The sequence below is a fragment of the Vanessa cardui genome, chromosome 7, assembly GCF_905220365.1.
Source record: "Vanessa cardui chromosome 7, ilVanCard2.1, whole genome shotgun sequence".
NCBI classification, from domain to species: Eukaryota; Metazoa; Arthropoda; class Insecta; order Lepidoptera; family Nymphalidae; genus Vanessa; species Vanessa cardui.
The window spans coordinates 6,693,488-6,718,842 of NC_061129.1; the positions used below are offsets into that span (position 1 = coordinate 6,693,488).

The 25,355-nt window shown below is 33.7% G+C and overlaps 3 protein-coding genes across 4 annotated transcripts; 2 read left to right on the forward strand and 1 right to left on the reverse strand.

The window, feature by feature from the left end:
* Positions 1–220: 220 nt before the first annotated feature.
* Positions 221–1,757, forward strand: LOC124530826 (calcium load-activated calcium channel). The gene is made up of 5 exons (XM_047105150.1): positions 221–453; positions 588–665; positions 959–1,133; positions 1,227–1,367; positions 1,456–1,757. The coding sequence occupies exons 1-5, from the start codon at positions 393–395 to the stop codon at positions 1,550–1,552; spliced, it is 552 nt and encodes a 183-aa protein (XP_046961106.1). The 5' UTR covers positions 221–392; the 3' UTR covers positions 1,553–1,757.
* Positions 1,723–4,536, reverse strand: LOC124530825 (FAD-dependent oxidoreductase domain-containing protein 1). Its single transcript, XM_047105149.1, has 6 exons — positions 3,901–4,536; positions 3,521–3,824; positions 3,054–3,390; positions 2,486–2,711; positions 2,019–2,133; positions 1,723–1,921 (listed from the first exon to the last, which is right to left on the reverse strand). The coding sequence occupies exons 1-6, from the start codon at positions 4,168–4,170 to the stop codon at positions 1,782–1,784; spliced, it is 1,392 nt and encodes a 463-aa protein (XP_046961105.1). The 5' UTR covers positions 4,171–4,536; the 3' UTR covers positions 1,723–1,781.
* Positions 4,537–4,797: 261 nt separating this feature from the next.
* LOC124530824 (ATP-dependent RNA helicase DHX33) lies at positions 4,798–11,982 on the forward strand. 2 transcript variants are annotated; one of them, XM_047105145.1, is made up of 12 exons: positions 4,798–5,208; positions 5,307–5,516; positions 5,807–6,029; positions 6,263–6,447; positions 6,527–6,602; positions 6,694–6,881; positions 7,402–7,575; positions 8,257–8,381; positions 9,798–9,922; positions 10,019–10,183; positions 10,254–10,382; positions 10,726–11,982. In XM_047105145.1, exons 1-12 carry the CDS (start codon positions 4,955–4,957, stop codon positions 11,023–11,025), a joined length of 2,154 nt encoding a protein of 717 aa, XP_046961101.1. In that variant the 5' UTR covers positions 4,798–4,954; the 3' UTR covers positions 11,026–11,982. The 2 variants fall into 2 exon arrangements, with proteins under 2 accessions (XP_046961101.1, XP_046961104.1); XM_047105148.1 differs by having other exon boundaries at positions 4,824–4,979.
* Positions 11,983–25,355: the final 13,373 nt, after the last annotated feature.

Sequence of the window (25,355 nt, forward strand, 5' to 3'; positions counted from 1 at the left end):
AATTATTCTTAGATAGATGAGGATAAGAGTTTATTTTCATTTTCATAAAATTTAATTGTTTTACATTTATATTACAAGTCAGCACTTTGTTGTTGTACAATACATGAAAGTTTTAACTGTGGTGATTTGGCAAGTTGGCAAAACTGGACTGTTAAATTTTGTCATGTGTATCCAATAAAAATTATAATACGATCTGTGTAAAAAAAAACAAAAGTCATAGCTCATATGACAGATGACACTAGACCAGACACTTGAATTGATTAAAAATGTTTTAATAAAAGTGTTCGGTGTAATTGCATTTCAATTTTGTATAATTTAAGAAATCCTTGTATTTTATTTTCTTATAATACTTATACTTACGTGGCACTGGCAATATATCTGTATTAAGAAATATGTGGGGCGATTCCTTGTTAATAGTCTTTATTTCAATATGCACTGCATTTTTGGGAGAAGGTATTAAATTCCAATATACTTAAAACATACTAGTCAATTACTAAATAAGAACCGAATAACCTTATTTAGTGATTATGGGTATTATTACTTTACCACTAAGTAAATTACAAAAGAAATGTTTTATTATTTTTCAGGACTGACGTGGATTTTAGTATATCGAACCGAAAAATACCAGAAACTAAAAGTTGAAGTTGAGCGCCAAAGCAAAAAACGTAATATTTTAAATTTTTTATTTGAGGAAATAAATAAATTCTTGCGTATAATATCTTGTAATTATAGAATAACTAATTTATGATCAATTAAGATCGATTAATCTAGTTTGTTATTGTCTAGCTTTCCTAGATTTTTAAAATGCTGCACAATAATACTTGTAGTTGCAGTATATGGTTTATTAATAAATCATATTATTTTGCATCTGTGTCAAGTTTATTTAACTGATATTCAAAGTAGTGATTTTAATTAGTAAAATGATAGAAACAGTAATAAAGATTTTTATTACATGTAGTGGAAAAGCGCAAGGAAGCACATGGAGATTCTTTAGATAAGCAACATAAGAAAAAAATTGAACGAGAAGAAGAAAGGCTTAAAAACAACAATAGAGATCTTTCATTGGTTAAGATGAAGTCAATGTTTGCAATTGGTTTTGCATTCACAGCATTGCTGAGCATGTTCAATAGCATGTGAGTTAAATTTTTTTTACATTACATCAATATAGCATTTCTTGATATACATGTATTTTTATGTAACTGATTTTTGTAATTTTGTATGTTTAGTTTTGATGGAAGAGTTGTTGCTAAGCTCCCTTTCTACCCTATTTCCTGGATTCAAGGATTGAGTCACAGAAACTTACCAGGAGATGACTACACTGATTGCTCATTTATATTTCTTTACATTTTATGCACTATGAGCATAAGGTATGATTTGATATCTACAAATAACTTTTTTTTAAATGAGTAATGTACATATATATTTTTAAATTTATGTAATTTTTGTTGCTTACAGACAAAACATTCAAAAGCTATTAGGGTTTGCTCCATCACGTGCAGCTTCTAAGCAAGGAGGTGCTTTATTTGCAGCTCCACCGGCCCAATTTAAATAGGAAAATTTAATAGTACATGATTAATTTGAACAATAATTTTAATTTATATAATAATTGTTATAGATTAAGCATTTCTTTATTTTTGTTTAATTTAAAAAATACACATGGTAATTACCAAATTACCATAATTGTTTACTTAAACATGATTGACATACATATTTGATTTATGGTTTGTTTTAGAAATAAAGTATGTTAATTAAACTGTTTTAATTTATTATTTCATACTATTCTAGTATACATTGGTTTCTATCAAAGGTTCATCAATTAATATTCTGTCAAATCCAAATCTTGATAGATCAATTGTTGTAAACTGACAATCAATGATTAATTCAGCAACTGCTCTACCAATTCCTGGAGAATGTTGAACACCTAAAAAGAATATTTAATTATGTCAATATAAAATTACAATTAATCAGTTGATTATACAAGTAACAAAATACAAACAAAATAATAACAATTTTTTTACCTTGTCTGCTAAAGCCTGTTGCAAAAAACAGATTTGTGTGGTATGGATGTGGGCCTAAAATTCCAGTGTCATCGTATGTATTACAATCAATAAAATCCATTGAAATAGGTTTAACCTGAAAATAGCAAGTAAATATAAATATATATTTTTTAAAAGCAACTATTGAGAGAAGACTAAAGAATTAAGTAATAATATATTTAAAAATGTTATCGTTTTTATTTACTTAAAATACTTTATTGCACAACACATAAAAACATTAGAGAAATACAAAATATTAGATAATGGCAGTTGTGACGCTTATAGCAATCTCTCACTGACAACCTTTGATGATAGAAGCTTGGAACAAAAACAGGTAAGTGCAGAAATAGATAGAGAAACATTTATATTTTGTAAATATTTACTATTTGTTTATATGTGTTTTCATTGCTTGGTAAGTATAAAATATAGCAATTAAAACTTAAATTTACCTTTGATTTTACACATTCTGGGTATCTATTGTGTAATGAAGAATAAAGAACATCAGTGTTGGAAATATCTTTATCTTGTTTGATTAAAGGAATTTGCCCACACATTAATTTTTTTTGTAATCCATCTCTTTTTAACCATAAACCACTGGTATCCATTATGAAAGGAGTATTTAAACCAAATGACATGTTGTTATCCTCATTTTCAATTGAATATACATTGTACTCCCTGGAAAAATAATCGTTTCTATCACTTGATTTATATTTAAATTAGTACATTTGAATAATTCTGCGAATAAAATACATTTCAGGATTTGATTTTTAAATTCTTGCTCTTGGGTTAAAAATGGCAAAAACTGTATGGTTAATTATTCTATGTAATCCAAGAGAGTGACTCATAATGTCAATAGAAATATAAACAAATTTCATAATAATCTTTTAAAAAGGACATTAGAAAAATAATGGCTAAAAATAATTATAATCTATTTTATGAAAAAATGTACAATATATATACAAATAAAAAAATAAGTTTTTATTTGTACATATTACTTTTTCAAATATAATATCTTACCTCTTTTCAATTGGTAAAGGTATAGACAATAGACCACCACCTGTACCAATATTTGCCAATTTTGCTACTGATTCAGAATCACAACCAGCAGCTACAACACAAACTGCAAACTTTAAAAAGATTTCTTCATTGTCCTCAGTTCTGTATACTAGCCTATTAATTTTTTTAAATGACCCTGGTGCAACACCTTCCATTAAAATATCTTGTTGGGGGTTCATTTCAAAATCAATCACTTCAGATTTTAAATAAGTAGCGCCTAGTTCCTGTGTTTTTTGTATTAATCCTTTTAACAAACTTTGTGAGTTGAACACACCTTCCGATTCTTTACTAATACAACCTGTGAAATAATATTTTTATTATTAATAGTAAATCATAACATAATTAAATACAAATAATAATAAAACATAACATGTGAAAATTGTATATAAATTCTATTTAAATATTTTCTTTAATGAATAAAATTTTACCTAATTTAATATCAGAGGTGTTGATCCAAGGATACATTCTCTGTATTTCTTCAACTGTTAGTAATTTGTTGCTTATTCCAAACTCTTTTTGTAGCGAAACATTTTCCTCCAACTTTGAAGCATACTTTTCACTTGCAAGTATTAAAGTACCATGTGGTTTAAATTCAATATCCACATCTTTTTTCAAGTTGTTTCTTATATTTCTCAAAAAGTCAGCACTATATTGTGATAAATAAATATTTTCCGGTAAAGAGTAATGTTGAGTAATGATTCCATGTGAGTGCATGTTCTGGCACATCTCATACTAGAAAAGTAATAATAATTACATGAATATGCATATTATTTAATTTATTATTAATGTATATGAAAGATATACTTACTGAGGTGTCTTTTTCTATAACAACAACAGATAACCCTTCACCTGCTCTGTTTTTAAGCCAATATGCTACAGAGGATCCTATAAAACCACCTCCAATTATAACGACGTCTGCATGTTCAGGATAATCAGACCGTTGTTTAAAGCCTGATTTTATTTCATTATTTATTGTACCCCAAGTCCTTGTAAATGGATTTACTAACTTAGCATAATTCCGATTAGAAAATACGATAATCTTTGTTAAATTTTTAGTTAAATTTCTCGAGAAATTCATGATTATTCTTAGAATTTAGAAGGAACCTTTATAATTCGTAAATAGCATATCTTTTTAAATATGAATCCAAGTTTATTGCAATTCAAAAATGTATTCTTATTTCTTCAACACCAGGTTAGAATGTTCCTTATTTATATCTCTCAATTATAATTCACGATTAATAAATTTCATTTCAACATAGTGATTAGGTATTAATTAAAAGCTCTTCTAAAGCCTGTGCATATTCTTATAACTATCACGTAGTCGTAATATAGATAAATCCTATATACTTTGATCGCTATTTGGTAAATCTTAATCTCAATTTTAAATGGTTTTCGTATTTAAGGGAATAAGGGACTAAATAGCATCGTTTGACATATGACATTTGTCATTAATTGACATTGACAGTTAGGTTATCAAGTGAATTATAGTTATGTATTAAGTTGAAAATATTTATTCATACGTATAAATATAATTAATAGAGTCCTTAAATAAGAATTAAAATAGTTTTATATTTAATACAGCACTCAAATGTAAAACAGGAAAAGCAGTATTCCTCAGTTATGTATATAATATTATAAGTGCAAAACTCAAAGTCGGGTTTTGACCAATAGTATTAAAACGCATACTGTAGAGTTGTAGACGACTTTTTTTTCTCTGGTAATACTACCGCAGTGGTCGTTAATTCTTTAGGTTAGGTTTTTATTTATGTTGTGCAAAACAATGTGATTCTGGCATGTTACTCTAGTATTTAGAATTAGGGACGATTTTCATATTTTAATTAGTTCTTAGTTTTTAAATTATCATGGATTCCAAATACGCTTCTGTCGGTAAGGAAGAAGAAAATAAAAAATCTTTTGAAAATCATAGCCTTCATAAGGTTAAAAAAATGAAATTGTGTTATGAAAATAATATCACACAAACCAAGGAAAATCAAAATGTAATTGATGTAAATGGTGCGAAACAGAATAATGTTGTGAATGATAATTCTTCGAATGATATACCTGAAGACATTCAAGCAGTAAGAAAGACTTTGCCTGTTTATATGGTTCGAGGAAGGTAGTAATCCTAATTTGCTAAGACAAATTATAAAAATAAAAATGTGTCTATGAATTACTTCATGCGTTGCATTAAAATTATTACAATATTATTTGTAGACTATTGGAAGAAATAAAGAAACATAATACCATGATAATCATCGGAGAAACCGGCAGTGGAAAGACAACACAAATACCTCAACTTATTTATGAACAACATTTAGAAAGTAAATTTGTTATAGCCGTAACACAACCTCGCAGGGTTGCTGCCATAACATTGGCTTTACGAGTAGCAGCTGAAATGAAGACTGAGATTGGATCTATTGTTGGGTATGTGTAAATTATGTTTTATGTATTTTGAACACGAAATTGTAATATGTTTTTATAATCTGTGAGTATTCTTTGATTATTATAAAAAATATATTCATTAATTTGTTTGTCTGCATTGATTGATGAATTGTTTTATTTAATACTATCAATAATAATAATGTTCAATCATATTCAATTAATTTAAGCATAATTAAAATGTTTGAATCATCACAATAATCATTCACAATTAGCATAAATAGGCATATTAAATTTACAATTATATAATAGTCACAATACATTCCTCTTTTTAGATATTCTGTTAGGTTTGAAGATGTTACAAGTACTAGAACTAAGGTGAAATATTTAACAGATGGTATGTTACTCAGAGAGGCCGTAGCTGACCCATTGTTAAAAAGATATTCTACTATTATTTTAGACGAAGCCCATGAGCGAACTGTAAATACTGATATACTTTTTGGTATTGTTAAACTAGCTCAGAAAGATAGAAAAGAACAGAAACTGAATCCCTTAAAGGTAAGGTTTTATTTAAAATAATAATTTCTTTTAAATGTATTATTATATTTCTAATTAATATTATTAATAATGTCTCAGTAATTCAAATATTCATATAAAAAAATCTTTGTCATTTGAGAGGTTATTGTACTATATTTGTAAGAATGTAATAAGTATTAACAAAAAAAAAGTTTATTTAGTTGTAAATAAACACACAATTTTTCAGAAAATTTAGTTTAAAAAACTCTTGGCAGGTGATAATTATGTCAGCGACTATGGATGTGGATGCTTTTAGAAACTTTTATGACAATTGTCCAGTCATATATTTGGAAGGACGGACATATCCAGTTACTATTTACCATTCTAAGATGAGACACGAAGATTACCAGTATGCTGCTGTTTGTACTATATTCCAACTGCATGCGACTACTCCACCTAAGTAAGGTCATTTTTATCTAAACATATTATATCTGAGACATGTAGTTTTTAAACATATTTAATAATTAATGTTGTTCTAGTCATGATTTCCTGGTTTTTTTAACGGGTCAAGAAGAGATAGAAACAGTATTGACTAATATTAAGCAAATTGCAAAAGTAAGTTGTACATTATTATTATTATATTAAAAGTAATAATTTTATTATTAAAACATATATTTGTGTAAGTAATACAGTTTCAAAATTTCAGGAGTCCACTGGTCCTCCTATCAAAGTTTGTCCGTTATATGCAGGATTACCTGCATCGAAGCAGTTGCAAGTTTGGAAGAAAACACCTCCTGGCACGAGAAAAATTGTTTTAGCAACTAATATTGCCGAGGCATCTGTTACTATTCCACAGATAAAATTCGTAATTGATACAGGTGTTGTTAAAGAAAGGTAAACATTAATCTAATATGAGTCTTACATTTTCTTATTCTATTCTACTGTTTCTCAGTATATCAGCAATAAAATAGATTATAATAAATAATGAATAATAATTCAATTAATAAAATATTTCTGTATTCTATTCTTACTCAGATATCAAAGTAGCCTACTAGTATCAAAGTATTAAAATCTGCATTTAGTTTTTGAAATTATAGCACTTGAAAAATAAATTTTTATTTGCAAAGCATACCAAGTGCGATTGCTACTAGCAAAACAGACAAAATAAAATAAATTAATTATAACGGATGAATCGCGTATATTAATTATTTTTTTTAAACATCCCGACGTTTCGAGCACTACCCGTGACCACGAACACTGCAAAGTGCTCGAAACGTCGGGATGTTTGAAAAAAAAAAAATTAATATACGCGATTCATCCGTTATAATTAGTTTTATTTAAATGTGTAATTATCGCGAAATTTAAGACAACATTAAAATAAATGATTTCAACACGAGACTTGGTGTGGTACTAGGACGTGGTGCACGCGCACGGGCGCGGAGCGGTTGGCGGTGCGCGCGTGCTCGCAGGCGGCGGGCTGGCAGCGCGCGGGGCGCGCGGGCCGCACGGCCGCCGGCGCCGCCTACCGCCTCTACACCGCGCGCGACTTCGCGGCGCGGCTCGCGCACAACGCGCCTGAGATTGTTAGGTATGGAAAGGCATTTTATCATTTATACTATAGTACGACACAAATTAGATGTAGCATCGGAAAATGCAATAGAATGAAAATAAAGCCGATTACGCCCGATTTACTCAACCAATAGAAATAGCTACCAATCGCGCCGTTCGACGGTATTCGTCGCTATAGATTCTCGCGTCAGAGAAAGCAAGTGCAATCGACGTGTCAAATTGACGAACATATTAAGTCATATGATATTACAAGTTATTACGTTTGTGCAAAGATCATAATCGCATGAGAAATAAATATTGATAATTGGGGATAGCGTACTCAATTCGGATGTGATCGGTTTTACGAATTTTGCCGATGCGACATCTAAGTTGTGTCGTACTATACGTTCTAATATCGCATTTCATTCTTACAAAAATTCTGTAATTTATATTTTATGTAATGCGAATAACGAAAAAATAAACAAATAAAAAAATGTGATGTAACATGGCTTCGAGAAAATGTAGTAACAAATTTTTCTTTGGAGGAGATACAATTAATAATTTTTAAAGCATCTGAACGATAATATATTTTTATAATGTTCACAATATACATGCAAATAGATGGTTAGACGGTCGTAGTACATAGTGCTGGCTATATACATAGATTAGGGATCTCAATCGTCGAACAGGGAATAACAACTGTTTTCTTTCTTAAATGTAGATGTCCTTTGACGTCATCGATGTTGATGTTAATTGCAACTGGAATGGATCCTAGCACGTTTCCATTAATCGACTCGCCGCCGAGGGATTCTATACAAGCTTCATTACTCCTCTTAAAAGAATTAGGTAAGCAAGATTAAAATTACATGCATGAACACATTCAGACGAACAAATAATGCGATCATTACAGAAGTCGATGCTCATTGATGACTAAATAAAAAAAAATGAATAGCAAAAATAAATAAATTATAAGAAAGATTTTTACTTTATTTTACAACTATTATTAAAAGAACAAAAAAAGTTCGAAAAACTGATTCTTTGTTCCTCATCTCAACAATAAATTTTTAAAACTATCTTTTTATGAAATCATCGTCATATTTGAGGCACGTATTTTCATTCTTCTTTCTACCAATGTATTTTTGCGAATTCCCTATAAAATTTGGTAATGAGTTTTTTATCTTTATATTTTTTCGTCTATAATTGTTGGGTGAGTATGCTTGCCGCTAATAAATGTCACCTATTTAATATTCCAAAACTATCACTAGCGAACATTATGATGCATGCAAAGGAAACAATCTTCAATGTATAGGTGATAAAAAATATCATAAGATTTAAATAAAACTAGTTGTAACGGATTTTAATCGCGTATATTAATTATTATAAGCACTTTACATTTACTTTACTGTAAAGTGCTCGAAACGTCGGGATGTCCAAAATAATTAATATAGGCGATTAAAATCCGTTATAACTAGTTTTATTTAAATGTGTAATAATCGCGAAAATTTAAGACAACATTAATATCATAACATATTCTAAAATATTCCATAGATGCTTTTCACGCCAACAAGTGTACGGCTGTACGGCAAAAGGGGAGCAGCCTTATTAAATCTCTGTATAGTTTTGTTGACACTGACACATGTTGGAACTTCGTTATTACCTCAAATAATAGTAACCAGCGAACTTTTGCGATACGCCAAAAATAACTGTTTCATTATCACTATTGAGTCACTTAATAAACTGTTCTTCACTAAATTATTAGATGAGAGTTATTTTCCAAATTTCTACACCTAAATTGTCTTCTAGAGCATTGTCAAATATTTACATTTAATTGCCTAATTAAAGACAATGATATTTAGACATAGATAATTTTACTACTTTTTGATGACTTGATGTATTTCTGTTAAGAACATTATATATTAAATATTATTTAATCGAATGAAAAATCATTCCCCTAATGCCCATTATTATAATTAGCAAACAGTTACTAAGCCGAGTTTTAATTGAATTTTTATTAAAAGGTTCAAACTTTTATGAATAAATTATTATAAAACTGTATTATATAGTACTAGTCGCCCGCTCCACCTTCGCATGGGTGCAGTTTATTAAAAAAGTAAATGATAAAATTCATGTTCTATTGCACTCGGGAAGAATTTAGCTTTCGACTATCAGATGATTATTTTCTTAGATTACCCTTTACATACAAAAAAATACCTTCACAGTATTATTATAAACGTAGAATAAAAATATATAATGTAATTTCAGGTGCCATAGATAATGAGAACGATCCTAAATTGACAGTTCTAGGAAAGAAAATGACTGCATTCCCAATAGATCCCAAGTATTCTAAAGTACTTTTATGCGCCCCAGAATACAATTGTTTAGAAGAGGTAATATATAAAAAATTATATTTAGAAAATACGTCCATTTTCAAATAAAATACATTAAAGTTTAAATATCACTGTTCAATCGTTTAAATGTTCCAGGCTCTGAGTCTGGTAGCGGTAATGTCCAGCGAAAATGTGTTTCACACGCCATTACACAAAAGGGAAGAAGCTTTGAAAGTAAAACAAAAATTTATATCGCCTCTAGGAGATCATATCACGCTTCTGAACGTGTATAAAGCATTTTGCAAGGCGCCACTAAAAAAAGTATGTAAGAAATTATATGAAATTTATTATTGAATTCATTTTATTTTGTTACTTATTATATAATTTTCAGCAATGGTGTAAAGAAAATTATCTAAATCACAAGAACTTGTCATATGCCCACGAAGTGCGATCACAACTTCTCTCAGTGTGCCAACGATTAAATTTACCGGTCACCAGCTGTGGAACCGTACTGGACCAGGTTAATAAGTTTTAAATCATAATAATAATAAAAGCATAACTATGTTTCATACTCGTTTATTAGTCATCTTGACGACCTCCGTGGTCGAGTGGTGTGTACACCGGTTTTCATGGGTACGCCACTCTGAGGTCCCGGGTTCGATTCCCGGCCGAGTCGATGTAGATTACCATTAGTTTTCTATGTTGTCTTGGGTCTGGGTGTATGTGGTACCGTCGTTACTTCTGATTTCCATAACACAAGTGCTTCAGCTACTTACATTGGGATCAGAGTAATGTATGTGATGTTGTTTCATATATATTATTATATATCTGAGTAACTTGTAACATCGCCGGTATCGTTCCAGCTGCTGAAGTGCCTTCTGAGTGGGCTGTTTACGAACTGCGCGTGGGCCCGCAGCGGCGCGGGGGGCGCGGGGGGCGCGGGCGGCGCGGGCGGCGCGCGCTACGTGACGAGCGCGGGCGCGGCGGCGGCGCTGCACCCGGCGGGCGTGCTGCACTGCGCGCGCCCGCCGCCCGCGGCCGTGCTGTACACGGAGCTGCTGCACACGCGGCGCTCCTACCTCGTGACCGTGTCGGCGGTGCAGCCGCAGTGGCTGCAACAGGTGGCCCCGGAGTTCGCCCGCCGCTGTCGCTCGAACCGGTGACGATGACGTAGAATAAAAACTATATTAAGTAACGTTTTGCGACCGTGTCCTGCCTATTATGTTTGGTTAAGATTCGTGTTTCCATATTGAGTTTTGACGTGTATGTGTTTAAGTTAATTGAGTAGGCTGTATGTAATTATTGAATTGCCAGTGACGTTGAAGTTTTACTGATAATAATATCTTTTACCTTCTAAGTAAAACTTTAGGTAAATTAAACATATATTTTTGTACTTTCACCAAAATGTAGCATATATAGTGTTATGTACATAATAATTTCAAATTATGTTCCATCCTGTAAATGTGTATCAAATATGATTTTCACCTGGTGCAAACTATGTAATCTTACTTACTAACATAGGATATTATTTTGCAGTATTTTAATTTTGAGGGAATAGTTTCTGTTTTCAATTACGTCAGATTTTTTATGTGGAATGGACTGGGAGAAATGTTGTCGACCCTAGAACAGTAGGTAATTAAGGCTCGTGGACCTGATGCCCCTTTTGCGGAGTTGTAGTACTTAAAGTTGATTTAAAGTAAAATGAAACATGATGGCTTAGCTTTTATTATAATTTTCCCCCGAGTCACGTTCGAGCCGACTAAGTTAGTTCACTTTTTTGCGCGCCAGTTGTTTATCCGTGGAGCAGGTTTTTTATTGTTTGACCTTGCGTCTGAAAATGTTATCCTGTCGTAAGTTCAAAAGTTGTATAGTTTTAGTTTAAGACTGTGTAATCATTTTTTTTTAATAATCGTAATGTACAAATGATTCTTATTTTAGAAGTTATCACAGTGTGCGCGATCTAAGTTAGTAGTAAATCTAAAAATAAACATGTGTGATAGTTTTTAAAGAACAGAGGTGTTTGCGAAAGTTTCACAAAAACGAATTTCAAGTAAAACTAACTTAGGTTGCGCGTATTGCAATAGTTAATATCGTTAATTATTTTGTACTAATAAAATGAGTTAAATAAACATTTTAGTGGTTTATCAGTGTTAATACTTGTAAGTTATATAAATAAAAAATAAATCTACGACGTTTGCTGTTTGTTTTAATTATTTGGTTACATAAAGTATACTTTATCATTGCAAATTTGCAATGCGCCATCATTCGGGACGTACGTCACGGACGCTTACTTATTTACTACATACTTAATGCCAATAGGGAAGATGCGATATTTTTACATTAGTGTTTATTTTAAAGAACTCCATATTCCTCATTTCAACTTGAAACCACTTTTATCTCAGTTTTGTGTCAGAAGGTCCAGTCAAAAATCATTTATTTGAAAACTTTATTGAAGTAGATGAACAAATTGGCACAAAACATACGTCAACAAAGCTTTTTTTTGGAGTATCGATAGTCCGTTTTAAATTTTTACAAAAAAGTTTTTCAAAGATCGAAGAAAAATGCAGAAGTATGAAAAACCAGTGAGGAAAAGTACGATCAGTGGGCCAGTGACAGACAGAAGTGACGTCATACGAAATGTAGAGCCGTTTTCGCGAGAAAATTGAAATTAACATTTTGAAACCGCATTTTTTGCCGTAAATTATAGTGTTTTAGATTTTTAATATACTTGTAGTCTATCCTATAATGAAATTCTTTAAAATAAACACAAAAATAAAAATATTGCATCTTACCTATTAGTGTTTTTGAAATACGTTCCGTTTCAAGTTACTTTATAATTCAAAATATTATAGGATTTTAAATTAACATGGTTATTTTTATTATTAAAGTTATTAATTTCGGGATATTTACCATGTTTTTTATTTTTGTTCGGTGGAGCTCGATATTTCGACATTGTCTACGAATGTCTTGTTCACGAGACTCACGAGCTCCACCGAACAAAAATAAAAAACATGGTAAATATCCCGAAATTAATAACTTTAATAATCAAAATATTATGTCAAATATAAACCTTGCAGTGGCTTCTTTTTTATTTTTTTAAACATTTTAATAGCAACATTTTCATAAATATTATATTTGCATGTTCCCTATACTTAAATGTTAACATACAATAGAAAATTGTACCATTGTTTCGGAAATAAACACCTCGGACCTAAGTTGAAGAAGAGTCTCCAGAACAAAAATAGGCAGAAGCTAAAAACCCATAGACCATAGAATAGTAGTGTATTGCACAATGCAATTTGTGTATTTACTCTTCAATAAAGTAATAATGTACTTTGATAAACAGTAAAAAAACACTAATTCAGAGTGAGCAATGATCACATCGTCATATATTGAAATACGTCTTTAAACTAAAGAAATATCATTAATAAACAATATTATCACGTGCTTATTACCTAAAAGTCGAATAAAGAGTAATGGACCAAGAATAGATCCACGAGGGATACCCCCATACAAACAGGAGCCTCGAGAGATCTTTTTCCATTTACATCAATCTTTGGAATCTGAAAATAAATTATTGGAAAACTCGGCAGATAGAAATTTCACAAATGAATTTGTAAAATAATAATTAGGGGCCTCCAATTTTTGTTTCCCCGAGGCCTCCTAATCTTACTTCCTAGGGAGGTGGGTATCATTTTAGTATACGTTAGCAGGTTAAATAAAATGACGATGCTCGAATATATGTTGTTGTATAATGGCGTTAACTGAAATATGATCGATTTTCACTATTGATGGCATATTAATAAAAAAAATATTCTCTATTTACACACATACGCGGCTTTTGATATATTGATTAGTTTTGGAATTAATTGAATGCTCTTATCATCGACAAGTTACATAGTTTTGTATCTTTACCGCGTGTTTTGCTCATAGCTCATAATTGAATTTTGGTAGATAACGGCATTATAGATACAACATATAAATTAATTCAATAACCTGAAAAACGGCAATGCCGCGCTTACTAGCTCACCTGCTCCTCGCACAGTCCCTTTTTACTTCAGCCAGTATTACTTAAGATTAATAATTTGTAGAAGGAATAGTCCGGAATGGCAACGCTTGACCGATTTTGGAAATAAGTCTTCATTCATTGACCTGCTAGTATTTATGTAATCTCTGATTGTTTTATGATGAAAAGTCCAGTGGCTAAGTTGATGTTGATCTTAAAACGCCTTGAAACGGTGTACGTTTTGCTCATGTTATATATTTATAACGATTAAATTTTTTTTTTTTTTTATGGCATAGTTGGCAAACGAGCAGGAGGCTCACCTGATGGAAAGTGACTAACACCGCCCATGGACATCTGCAACACCAGGGGGCTTGCAGGTGCGTTGCCGGCCTTTAAGAAAGGAGTACGCTCTTTTCTTGAAGGTTCCCATGTCGTATCGGTTCGGAAAAACCGCCGGCGAAAGCTGGTTCCACAAAGTAATTGTGCGAGGCAGAAAATGTCTGAGAAATCGCGCTGTTGTGGATTTTCGGACATCAAGGTGGTGCGGGTGAAACTTAGAATTTTGGCGAGATGTCCGAAGGTGAAATTCAGCAGCCGGGATTAATCCGAACAATTCCTCGGTACATTCCCCGTGAAAAATTCGGTAGAAGATGCAGAGTGATCCAACATCTCTACGCAAAGCCAAAGGATCAAGGAAATCGGAAAGGGCTTGATCGTCGATAACTCGGGCCGCTCTACGTTAAATGCGGTCAAATGGAAGGAGCTGGTACTGGGGAGCACCCGCCCAGAGGTGAGAGCAGTACTCCATGTGAGGCCGAATTTGCGCCTTGTAAAGTTTTAGGCGATGGGCCGACGTGAAATACTGTCTCGCCTTGCTGAGCACACCGAGATTCTTTGAAGCCAATTTGGCTTTGCCTTCCAATTGACCGCGGAACTGAACGAGGCTCGAAATATCAACGCCAAGTATTCCGATACTACCTGTATCGGCTATCGGGATGTTCTCAAATCGTGGAGATACGACAAATGGTGTTTTTTTAGCGGTTAACGCGCAAACTTGCGTCTTTTTGGGGTTGAAATGGACTAAATTTAGCCGGCCCCGGTTCGAGACTTCGTTTAACGAAGACTCGATTTCAGACACAAGTTTTTTCCGGTTTTCTTCGACGTTTTCCCGAGAAATATTAGCGCGGCTGGTGTATAAGGTGTCAACGGTACTGTCGTCTGCATAGCAATGAATGTTCCCGATTTGCAACAAATCATTGATATGCAGAAGAAACAGAGTGGGTGATAGAACGCAGCCTTGTGGAACACCTGCATTGACGAATTTTAAGTCGGAGCATGCACCGTCGACAACGACCTTGATGCTCCGATCTGCCAAAAAGCTGGTAATCCAATTGCACAATTTCCCGGGAAGCCCATAGGAAGGAAGCTTCGAAAGAAGCGCTTTGTGCCAGACGCGATCGAAGGCCTTCGCTATGTCCAAGCTGGTTGCTAATGCCTCCCCCTTGCTCTCAACTGCTTCAGCCCATCTATGAGTAAGGTAAACTAGAAGATCACCGGCCGACCGACCCCGACGGAAACCGTACTGGCGGTCGCTAATCAGCTGGTTCTCCTCTAGATACCGCAGGAGCTGGCAGTTAATAAGGGACTCCATTACCTTGGAGAGCAAGGAGGTGATGGCTATAGGCCTATAATTGGACGGATCTGAGCGGTTGCCTTTTTTAGGGATCGGGTGCACCAAAGCTGTCTTCCAGGAGTTCGGGACGACGCCTAATGTGTAGGATTGCTGGAAAAGACGCGTTAAGACCGGTGCCAACTCGGGAGCACATGTCCGTAGCACGATTGGAGGGATGCCATCAGGTCCACTCGACTTATGAATATCCAAGGAAAGAAGTGCTTTGCGAACTGCACTTTGCCGGAATTTAACCTCCGGCATCGTGGTATCATACCGCGGAATTGTCGGTGGAGACTTTCCTTGGTCATCCAGAGTCGAATTCGACGCGAAGAGAGAGCCTAAAAGATCAGCTTTCTCTTTCGCGGTATGGGCCAATGACTCACCGTCCCTGTGCAGAGATGGAAACGAAGGCTGACAGAAATTCCCTAAGACAGCCTTAGCGAGAGACCAGAACGCACGTGTTCCTGAAGGGAGGCGCACCTGTCTTTCGCCAATTCTGTCGATGTACTCCGTCTTCGCCCTAGCAATCACGTTTTTGAGGGACCTAGAGGCAGAGTTATATTCCTTTTTGAATGCGCTGGTATTTACATCACGAGACGCAGATGCATTAGCCCAGGTTTGATAGCGTTCCCACTTTCGGAGTGATGCCGTTTTGCAGAAGCGACCAAACCAAGGCTGGGACTTGCCACCGATGGGTACTGCAGAGTAAGGAATGAATAGTTCCATACCCTGAAGCACCACATCGGCAACAGAGTCAGCAGCAGCGTTCGGATCATCCGACGAGAAACAAATCTGCCCCCATGGGTAAGATGCAAAAAAAGACCGCATCCCATCCCAATCTGCTGACTTGTAGTGCCATACTCGGCGGCACCCAACAAAGCGAGGCCGTGAGTACCGCATAACCGGCACTGTACTCCGGACGAGACAGTGGTCCGACGAGCCCAGAGGGGGATCGACGGTAACCTGATAGCCATCCGGATGCGAAGTCAGCAGAAGGTCCAACAGGGAAGGTGTATGATCTTTCACATCCGGTATTCGCGTTGGCGAACTGACCAGTTGTGTCAGATCATATGCTAGAGCGAAGTCCAGAACAGATCTACCCGCATGATCGGTGGTGCATGAGCCGAGCCATTCAGCGTGGTGGGCATTAAAGTCGCCCAGAATAATGATCTCTGCGGATGGAATCTGCTGCAGCACGGAATCTGTAGCCAATTGGACGTGCTCAACCAGTCGGTCGGTTTCGGCATTACCGCTATGGGACCTATAAAGGCACGCATAGATTCGCGGATGGTCATCGCAGTCTACACGCAGCCAGATAATCGATAGGTCCTGTCCTTCAAGGCTGCCGAGGCGTAGAGAACAGATATCATCTCTGACGTAAACGCATACCCCAGCTCGTGGCACAAAGGAATGTTCCAATTTATACCCAGGGTACGAAAGAAAAGTCGTATCGGCAGGAGAAGATATCTGGGTCTCGGTTAGAAAGAGCAAGGCTTCGCCGGCTTCGCCGTTTCCAGATGGTAGTGAACGGCGTGGAGGTTAGAGTTGAGTCCCCTTATGTTGCAGAAGTCCACAGCGAGGGTGGTTGGGGTTGCCTTATGATGCCTGCTCCGCTTGCCTCGAACAGTGGCGAGCGCAAAATTGCCCCCCCCCCAGAATTCGGAGGGCAGCCTGGGCATCCCTGCTCAGGTGGTGTATGTCCTGAGCATGGATGCCCAGAGAGGGATTCTCCACCGCTGTCGCTGGTGGTACCTTCCTGGGGTAATTTAACCATATTCTGCACAACCATCAAGTTTTGGGGGGGAGGGGGATTGGGCCTCCGGAACTCTCACTTACCGGGCGAAACGCGGTAACATAGCTACCACTTTACGCCGATTTTAAGTGAGAGAGTGGTACTTCCCCGGGCGTGCCGGCCCATTCGGCTGTAACCCGAAGGTATACAGCGTGGCACTACCACTTATAAATTCAGACCAACGTAAATCAAATAATTCAAGTTATTCAAAGTCCTACATACGTCGATGTCTTTTTGAGTTTTGTACTGGTATAGAGGTGTACCTATGAGGTTTTTTTTTTGTATGTAACGTGATCAAGGCAAAATGAGTTATGGGGCATTAAACATAGCAAGTTACCCAAAAAAATTAGTACTCAAGATACCTGTCGCGTGCAGCTAAGTAAAGTAGTAAAAAAACCCGGATGCTGTTCGATGGTAGGCGTCTCGTCAATAATGGTTTATTCCTTGACCATCGCATTTAAAAAAAATATGGGAGAGGGATGGTCGTCAAAAACTTGTGCGTCAAAAAGTGCTTATTCCCATGCGTTTATTGTGCTTTTGATGCTGTTGCTGGTGTTTGGGGTTTTTGTGTTGCCACAGAGTGCTCGTAATTTTTTCCTGACTGATTTTTAAATATTGTGTAGGGGTTAATACTGTAAAAGCTTTTTCTTCTTATGTATTATATAAAAAAAATACTATATATTGAGAATCTTTGAGCGAATATGTATTACATTAATCTTCGAAACCATAAAATGGTTTGTGAAATATTTTTATTCGCGAAATAACAAAAGCATATTTTCACTTGTCTGTAATTAATTGTATACATAAATGAGTAACTATTAATTATTTTTAACTTTATTTTTATTTTTAGTTATTCACGTGGACAAAGGACAACTAAGAGGATATTTTTCCAATATAAGTTCCATTTTTGGATTCTTACGACATGTTATGCCACCGAGCGAACCCTCTCGGAATAGTCGGTATAGAAATTCGTTTACAAGCTAAAAGCTTTCCATTTGCAGGGTGAAATGGTGTAGGCACAAAGTTAGATGTTGCCCTAGTAACCGTGCATTTTCGACATGTTTTCAAATTGACTTCATGTAACCTCTGTAAGTCAAGATAGTGAATGTTTCTTGTTAATATCCCATTTTGTAATAAATGTAGATAAATAATGGGTCCGATTTATGGTGCGTACGTTTTAACTAATTTAAGCTAAGTTTTCCGCATTTAAGTTAATTTCGAACTTTGACTAATTTAATGTATCTCTGACTGTCTATTCCGTTATACGTGCTTGCTGTAGTACATATGCATGCCTAGATTTTTAAATATGATTTTGATGCAGGTTTTTTTAAATACATAGAGTGAGAATCTATATTTTTTATTAGAGTATATTTAGTATCACCATGGCAGCATTAAGGAGTCGGCTGGTTCTTATAATAAAGCGATTAAAGAAAGCTAGATTAATGTTGTTTGTCTCTAAGTGTCGCAAATTATAAGGAAAAAAAAAACAAAAAAATACCATACACATTGTTGCACCTGTTGTGGTTTTGACCACAACTGCCATTCAGCTTGTGAGCTGAATAGCAGTTCTGTGCTGCCTTCAATGTTGTGTGCACTATTTTTTCTCACATAAGGAGGAAATATAAAGGATGTAAAATGAAAAATATAAATTACCAATTTTTAAATTTAATACATAACATTTCGAAGTAAATGTATTTACATTAAACATGGCGAATTATTTTTATATGATTAATATTTTTAAGTATACTTTTTGGGACAAGTGAAAGTAAAAATCTTTTTCGAAAAATAGTATAATAACAAAAATATCAATAGAGAGAGAAAGAAGGGTATACGAAAGAGTTATTGCATAGGAAATCATTAAGCAATGATGCGAAATCTAAGAAGACTGCTTGAAAAGCATTTTCTTTAAATTGTTAAAAATAGCTTATTTTGACAAATTTGTTCTACTAAATGAAATATTCTTAAATCACATGAAACGATTTTGTGCAGTCGTTTTCTTGTTGTATTTATTTATATAAGCAAGACATTATTGAATGATTCACATTTCCTTCAGCTACAAGCCTACGCTGCCATAGCAATAGACAGTTTCCTTCCCTGGTTCCGGTGGTTAAAAACGTATAAATCCAAATCAAGCAAGTATTTTTACGTATAATATAAATGTATGTACGTTATTTATTAAAAACAAAAATATTATTATTGGGTAACACTGATTATAGACCAGCATTTTGTTGGCAATCCGCGTCGGTTGTGTTTACTTTAAATATTAATCGCTATAAATGATCAATTGCTATTAAATAGTTTCCCTTATAAAACGTATATTCCCTAAGACAGAAATAATGAGCGGAAGGTGATGCAGTAGCTCTGTCACTCCAACCTGTCTCCGTGATGACGAAGCTTTTTACTGGAGTTACTCATGAGACTTTCAAATGATTTTTAAAGTTGAAACTGCCTTTTATTTTAACAATTACGTATAATGATATATGTTAATTCAAAGTATGTATAGAATATAACTTGTATAAAGTTTGTGGTCAAGCAACGTTTATTTTATTGTTTGCGGATAAGTAAGTGCGTGCAAGGGAGGAAGTGGTTGTGGACTGTTTCATTTCCGTGCGTGTGCCCGTAGCCGCGTTCTATTTCCTCTTCACTAATAGTCTATGATAACTTCATTCTTTTTATAATGCATCTTATATATTACGATTGAAAGAAACAATCATAAATTTGATTACCTAAATATGTAATTGATATTTGAGTCGCATTAGCTCAATGGTTTTAAGCACGTGTGACCAAAGGCGCCAAGAGAAACTCGATCGACATTTTTTTGGTTTTCATGTGCTTTGCTCGTTTAAATTATAAATTTATCACTTGTTTTCTATTAAGTATTGAATACTAAAAATATTGTGAAAATGATATTCAACCGAATCCTAAAATGAAGTAAATATTATTTTTTTGCAAATCATAATATTAATAATTTTTATGCTCCCTACACCATAAATATGATGGCTAGATCCAATCTTGACATTGCTTCCGCATCTTCTGCTGACATCTTAACCAGACGGTTTGTAGTCTTCCGTTGATCTTTCACTAGACTCACCAGAATGTCGTATACCGTAACGTACCGTACCGTATACCGTAGTAGAATACTTTATGCATATTGAGATTATTATATTTAATAAAAGAACATATCGACAAAGATCGTAGGACGTCCAGCAAGATCGTGTGTGATAGTGATAGCACAAGGATCCGCTACGTATTTTGACATATTTAATTAAATTGAAAAATAATATTACCGACTTATATGATTCTTTACTAAGGTTTACAAAAAAACCCTACCTATTTGATAAATTAAGAAATACCTATGTATTTATATTTTTAGTTAATTTATATGATCGTTAATGTCTAATTCAAAGCAATAAAGCAAAGTTATGAGCAAAATTTTTAAAACTTCCGCACGTTTTTATACACAATTATACTTTTTGTACAATCGAGTTGAACTGAGCCAAATAAGTTTTTTGTTTACTACTTCAAAACTAACACTGGTAACAACAGTTCAAAAGTAAAGTTTTTCCTATTATTCTTCAACCATCTAATGTTTCAAATATATATATGTATATGTACTGATGTAGCGATTGTTCTACATGTGCTTGGCTGTTACAATATAATCATTCTTTAACTGATCATTGTCATTTGGTAACAAAAACAAGTAAAACCGTTGAAACTTGAAAAATATATGTATGTTTTTTTGAATTTCATAATCATTTATTAAAATACTTAATGCAATATTGACACATATTCAGTGGCGTAGCTATCCTACGCGGTGCAGTGCACCAGAGCCCCAGGGCTTCTGAAGGTAGAAAAACACAACCGTGGGCACAAGATTTTTTATTTAGTATCTGTAATTTTAAAGGGTAATTATTAGTTAATGAAGGATGGAAAAGAAGGGATGAGGACCCGATTCTTTTTCTATGCACCGGGGCCCTTCCTCACCTAGCTAGGCCACTGCACATATTGATCACATCATAAATATTCGTTAGTATTGGATGCTTTCATAGTCACAAGAACATATAAAAATACAGAATAATTATTTTATTAATCAATAATTAAGCATTCTAAAGTATATTTTAACTACTTTTGTCATAAAATGGGTCTGTGATCGAAAAGATATTGGCTAAAAAAGTGTTAGATGTCATTTCGTACCACTACAAAATGATGGCTCGAACAAGCATTGTCAGGAAAAACCGATTTTTAAGCTTCTGAAAAACTTTCTGGACTGAAAGTGTAAATAATTACGAAAATGTTTATTCTATACTGTATTTAAAATTAAGTTTAGAATACGATATGAAATGAATACAGTTGAGAAAGTTACAATGCTTATGCAAAATAGATGTGACTCAAGATCTTAACTTTGAATAAAGTTCCCAACATAAGGTATTATTTGGAAGTGAGGCTTTTGGTAGAGATGCGGTGCTATAAAGCCCTGTAGATATTATTCAAGGCAGTTTGAAAACAAACTTGCCAAAATAAATGAATTCTTTAAAATATATAAAGTTTCGTACTTTTTGGGTCTATATTATATATGTATATTATTCATATTAATAGGGATTCTCGTACACTGAAGGTTAATTACGACAAGTGATAATTCCGCAAACAACAATTATTTGTATTACTCTTTTCGACTTTAAAGAAGTCACTGTTATAAGTAATTTCGAGTACTAGGGATATAACTTCGTAACGAAAAAATAAAAGCCACGGCCAGCTCAATTACATCTTGCTTCAATAATATAATATGAGAATATCACATAATTAATGCACTTAATCGAAATATACACGTAAATCTGATATGTTTGAACCTTCAAGAAAAAAGCGTACTCCTTGCCGGCAACGCATCTGCAAGCCCCCTGGAGTTGCAGATGTCCATGGGCGGTGGTAGTCACTTTCCATCAGATGAGCCTCCTGCTTATTTGCCATGTATCTCATAAAAAAAAAATTATAAATGTGCATGGTGAGACTTCCTATAAGTGGTAGGTAGAACTTTTGCCTCGATAATTTTGAAATTTATTTATTTTTTTATTCTGAATGTGATATTGCATCTACTGTCGGTTGGTCTAATGAAAATAAAATACAATAATACAAATACAGTCGTTTTCTATATTATAATAAATAGCTGATAAAACATGACCGATCTGATTACATAAATACTCGATGTATGTGTAACATTAAGTTAGAATAGGTATAAAATTTTCCTATATATGATGAGAGCAGGGCTTTGAGCCGCAGTGGTACATTTACAGCTTCTTATTTTATGAACTAAGTAGTTAAATTGGTTGTCTTTAAAGAGAATCAAATGGTTTAAGTACTGCATGAATAGATAAAGAATAAGGAACACTTTACTGGAAATAGCAAAGTTTGCCTGTTCAAACCACCAACGACAGACTTTGTGAACCTTTTATTTTACATAACATGAAAAGTAAAGCCGAAAGTTTAAATGAAGTTTTTGCAATTGTCAATATTGTTAACGTAGTATGCAATTTTTTAATTAAATTAGATCAATAGCTTACTAAGACATATATTTTTAGTTTTATTAATTAAATACGAAATACTATTGTGGTGAGATGTGAGTAGTTATGCAATTTTACGTAGCTATTTAACTTCTGTATGTTATGAAATATGAGCGTATTTTTTATTTCATGCTTTCGACAATGGCTTTTATTAAGGTTGTTTCGTACGCAACGAGCGATTTTTATGTAACATTTCAATTTGAGAACTTTATGCGCGTTGGCGGCTCGAATGTGGTAGTAAGCAGAATTTTATTATTGTAATTCATTTCATGTATTCAACAAACAACTTCACTTCGTCGCTACAGTTTTAATAATGTATTTTAGGCTTTTGTTTAACAAAGGATAGTCATATTATATTTGCTGCTTGATAAAAATGCTAAGTTTCCCTTTGATTTATAGTTTTGAAGTGACTCTGACTCTACTCTAAAAAAAGCTTTTATTTCTCGGGTGTATCTACTTGAAGTCAGATTGCTGAGATTACATTTTGTGTCGCTTTGAAAGCAAAGATTATAAGATTTTAAGAGAATGTAATTAGAATTGAGTTTTGTTTAATATCGATGCGCCCAAAATTTCTTTTCTCGCAGAGAAAAATTGTTCTCGAAACATTAATCGAATAAATATACAAAAAACATATTTTGTGCTTACCATCCGGTACAATTGAAATGTGGCATGCATTTAAATTTATTTAGTAAGTAAATATTATAAGACGACGACGTGCAACCATGTTGGGATCGCGAGTTGTAGCCCAGAGATCATTGTAAAGTGAATTAACATTTTTTTTTGAATAATATATACCTTATTTACTAAATTTAAAACTCTGTTCAACATATTTTTAATTTATTAAGTTAAAATACATTTCTAATATAATTTATTAGTTGTGTACTAAATGTAGTCTTGACTAAGTACATCTGTCCTCAAACACAAAAGCTATTATATTGCCAATATTGATAAATGTGTACAATACTATATACAATTTTATAGATTAAAGCCCAGTAGAGTTTTTCTTAAACATTATTTATATTTTTTATGTAAAAAAAAACTTGTAACTTAGTGATGCAAAAGTACAGCACCGAAATCCACTAGAATCCTCCACCCACGCATGACGAGACCGGAGAGGCTACGACCGACAGCTGATTCGTGAAGGTATTAGGGCTAACTAAACTAAACATTAAAAATGGATCTTAAAAATCAAGTATGGCCTGGATATAGGTATACATTTTTATTATAATTGTAATTGATAATGCTGTCAAAACATACTAGTAAATAATTCCGTATCTCTACTTAATAACAAAATTAAAAAAAATATAGTGAATATCTAAAACTGTAACATTATTAATATTAGACCCTGGTACGGTTTTTTTTTTCAGTAAAAAGTATAACGAGGTTTTAAAACTTTTGACGTGAATTCACTTATACTTGCAAACTGCGCTTCGGTCATTTGAAAAAGAGTTTTATTAATTAGGTTATTGGTCCAAGTGAGTGCTGTGGTGAAGTTATTGATAAGAGAGCAATTCAGCCATAAAGTACGATTTTCTTAATTTGACTACTTGAAACGATATTTTTAAAGAACAGGCATCTGATGGTAAGTGGTCACCAATGGAAATAGACATTTGTGCAGCGTAAAACCATTCCTCACATAGTCAGTCCATCAAACTTGGGAATTAAGTTGTTATGTACCTTATGATTGTATTTACAACCAAACCGGAACACAACAATATTAAGTAATGCTACTTTGTTGTAAAATATGCGAGGAATGGGTTATACCTAATCAGACGTTTGAAAAAAGAGTTACTACCAATAATATCATTACGTGTAATAAAAAAAAATATAGCATGAAATATGAATGATATAATATTATATGATTACAAAAGAATGGTAAGCATGGTTTGTAGGTATATAATAAGTACATTGTTAAATATAAGTACCTAGATAACACAGAAATATATACATAATCTTGTGCACACAATAATGCTCACCTCATCCCACTATAGCTCACAGGTAAGTGTTTGTTTTACATCATTCCCAACACATCAGGAAGAGTTTAACTTGTCAAAACTTTTGAAGGAACAGACAGGATAAGAGTTGTTACATAGATACATTTTTCTTCTTTTGACTTAGTCGAAAAACTCACATAGAAACTGATCTTTTCAATACATAATCGTCGAACCAAACTTTAGTTACCGATTTTCCCCCTTGAAGTATAAATATCGAAATATCCTTTCTTAGTGAGCGTCTACGTCGCTTACGTCGCCTACGAGGCAAATATTTCAAATCAATCAGACCTATAGTTTCCGAGATCTCAGAATGATTTGTGGTGTTTCGGTCATGTATAAAAATATATGTCCTTTAATCAATAATTAGATCACTTACTATCGGCCATATTTAATTTAGTTTGTATAAATAGTGTTATTGTATTTTTGCTTAAAATCATCCATCAAATGATATTAAGTAATGACATCTTGAGGTGT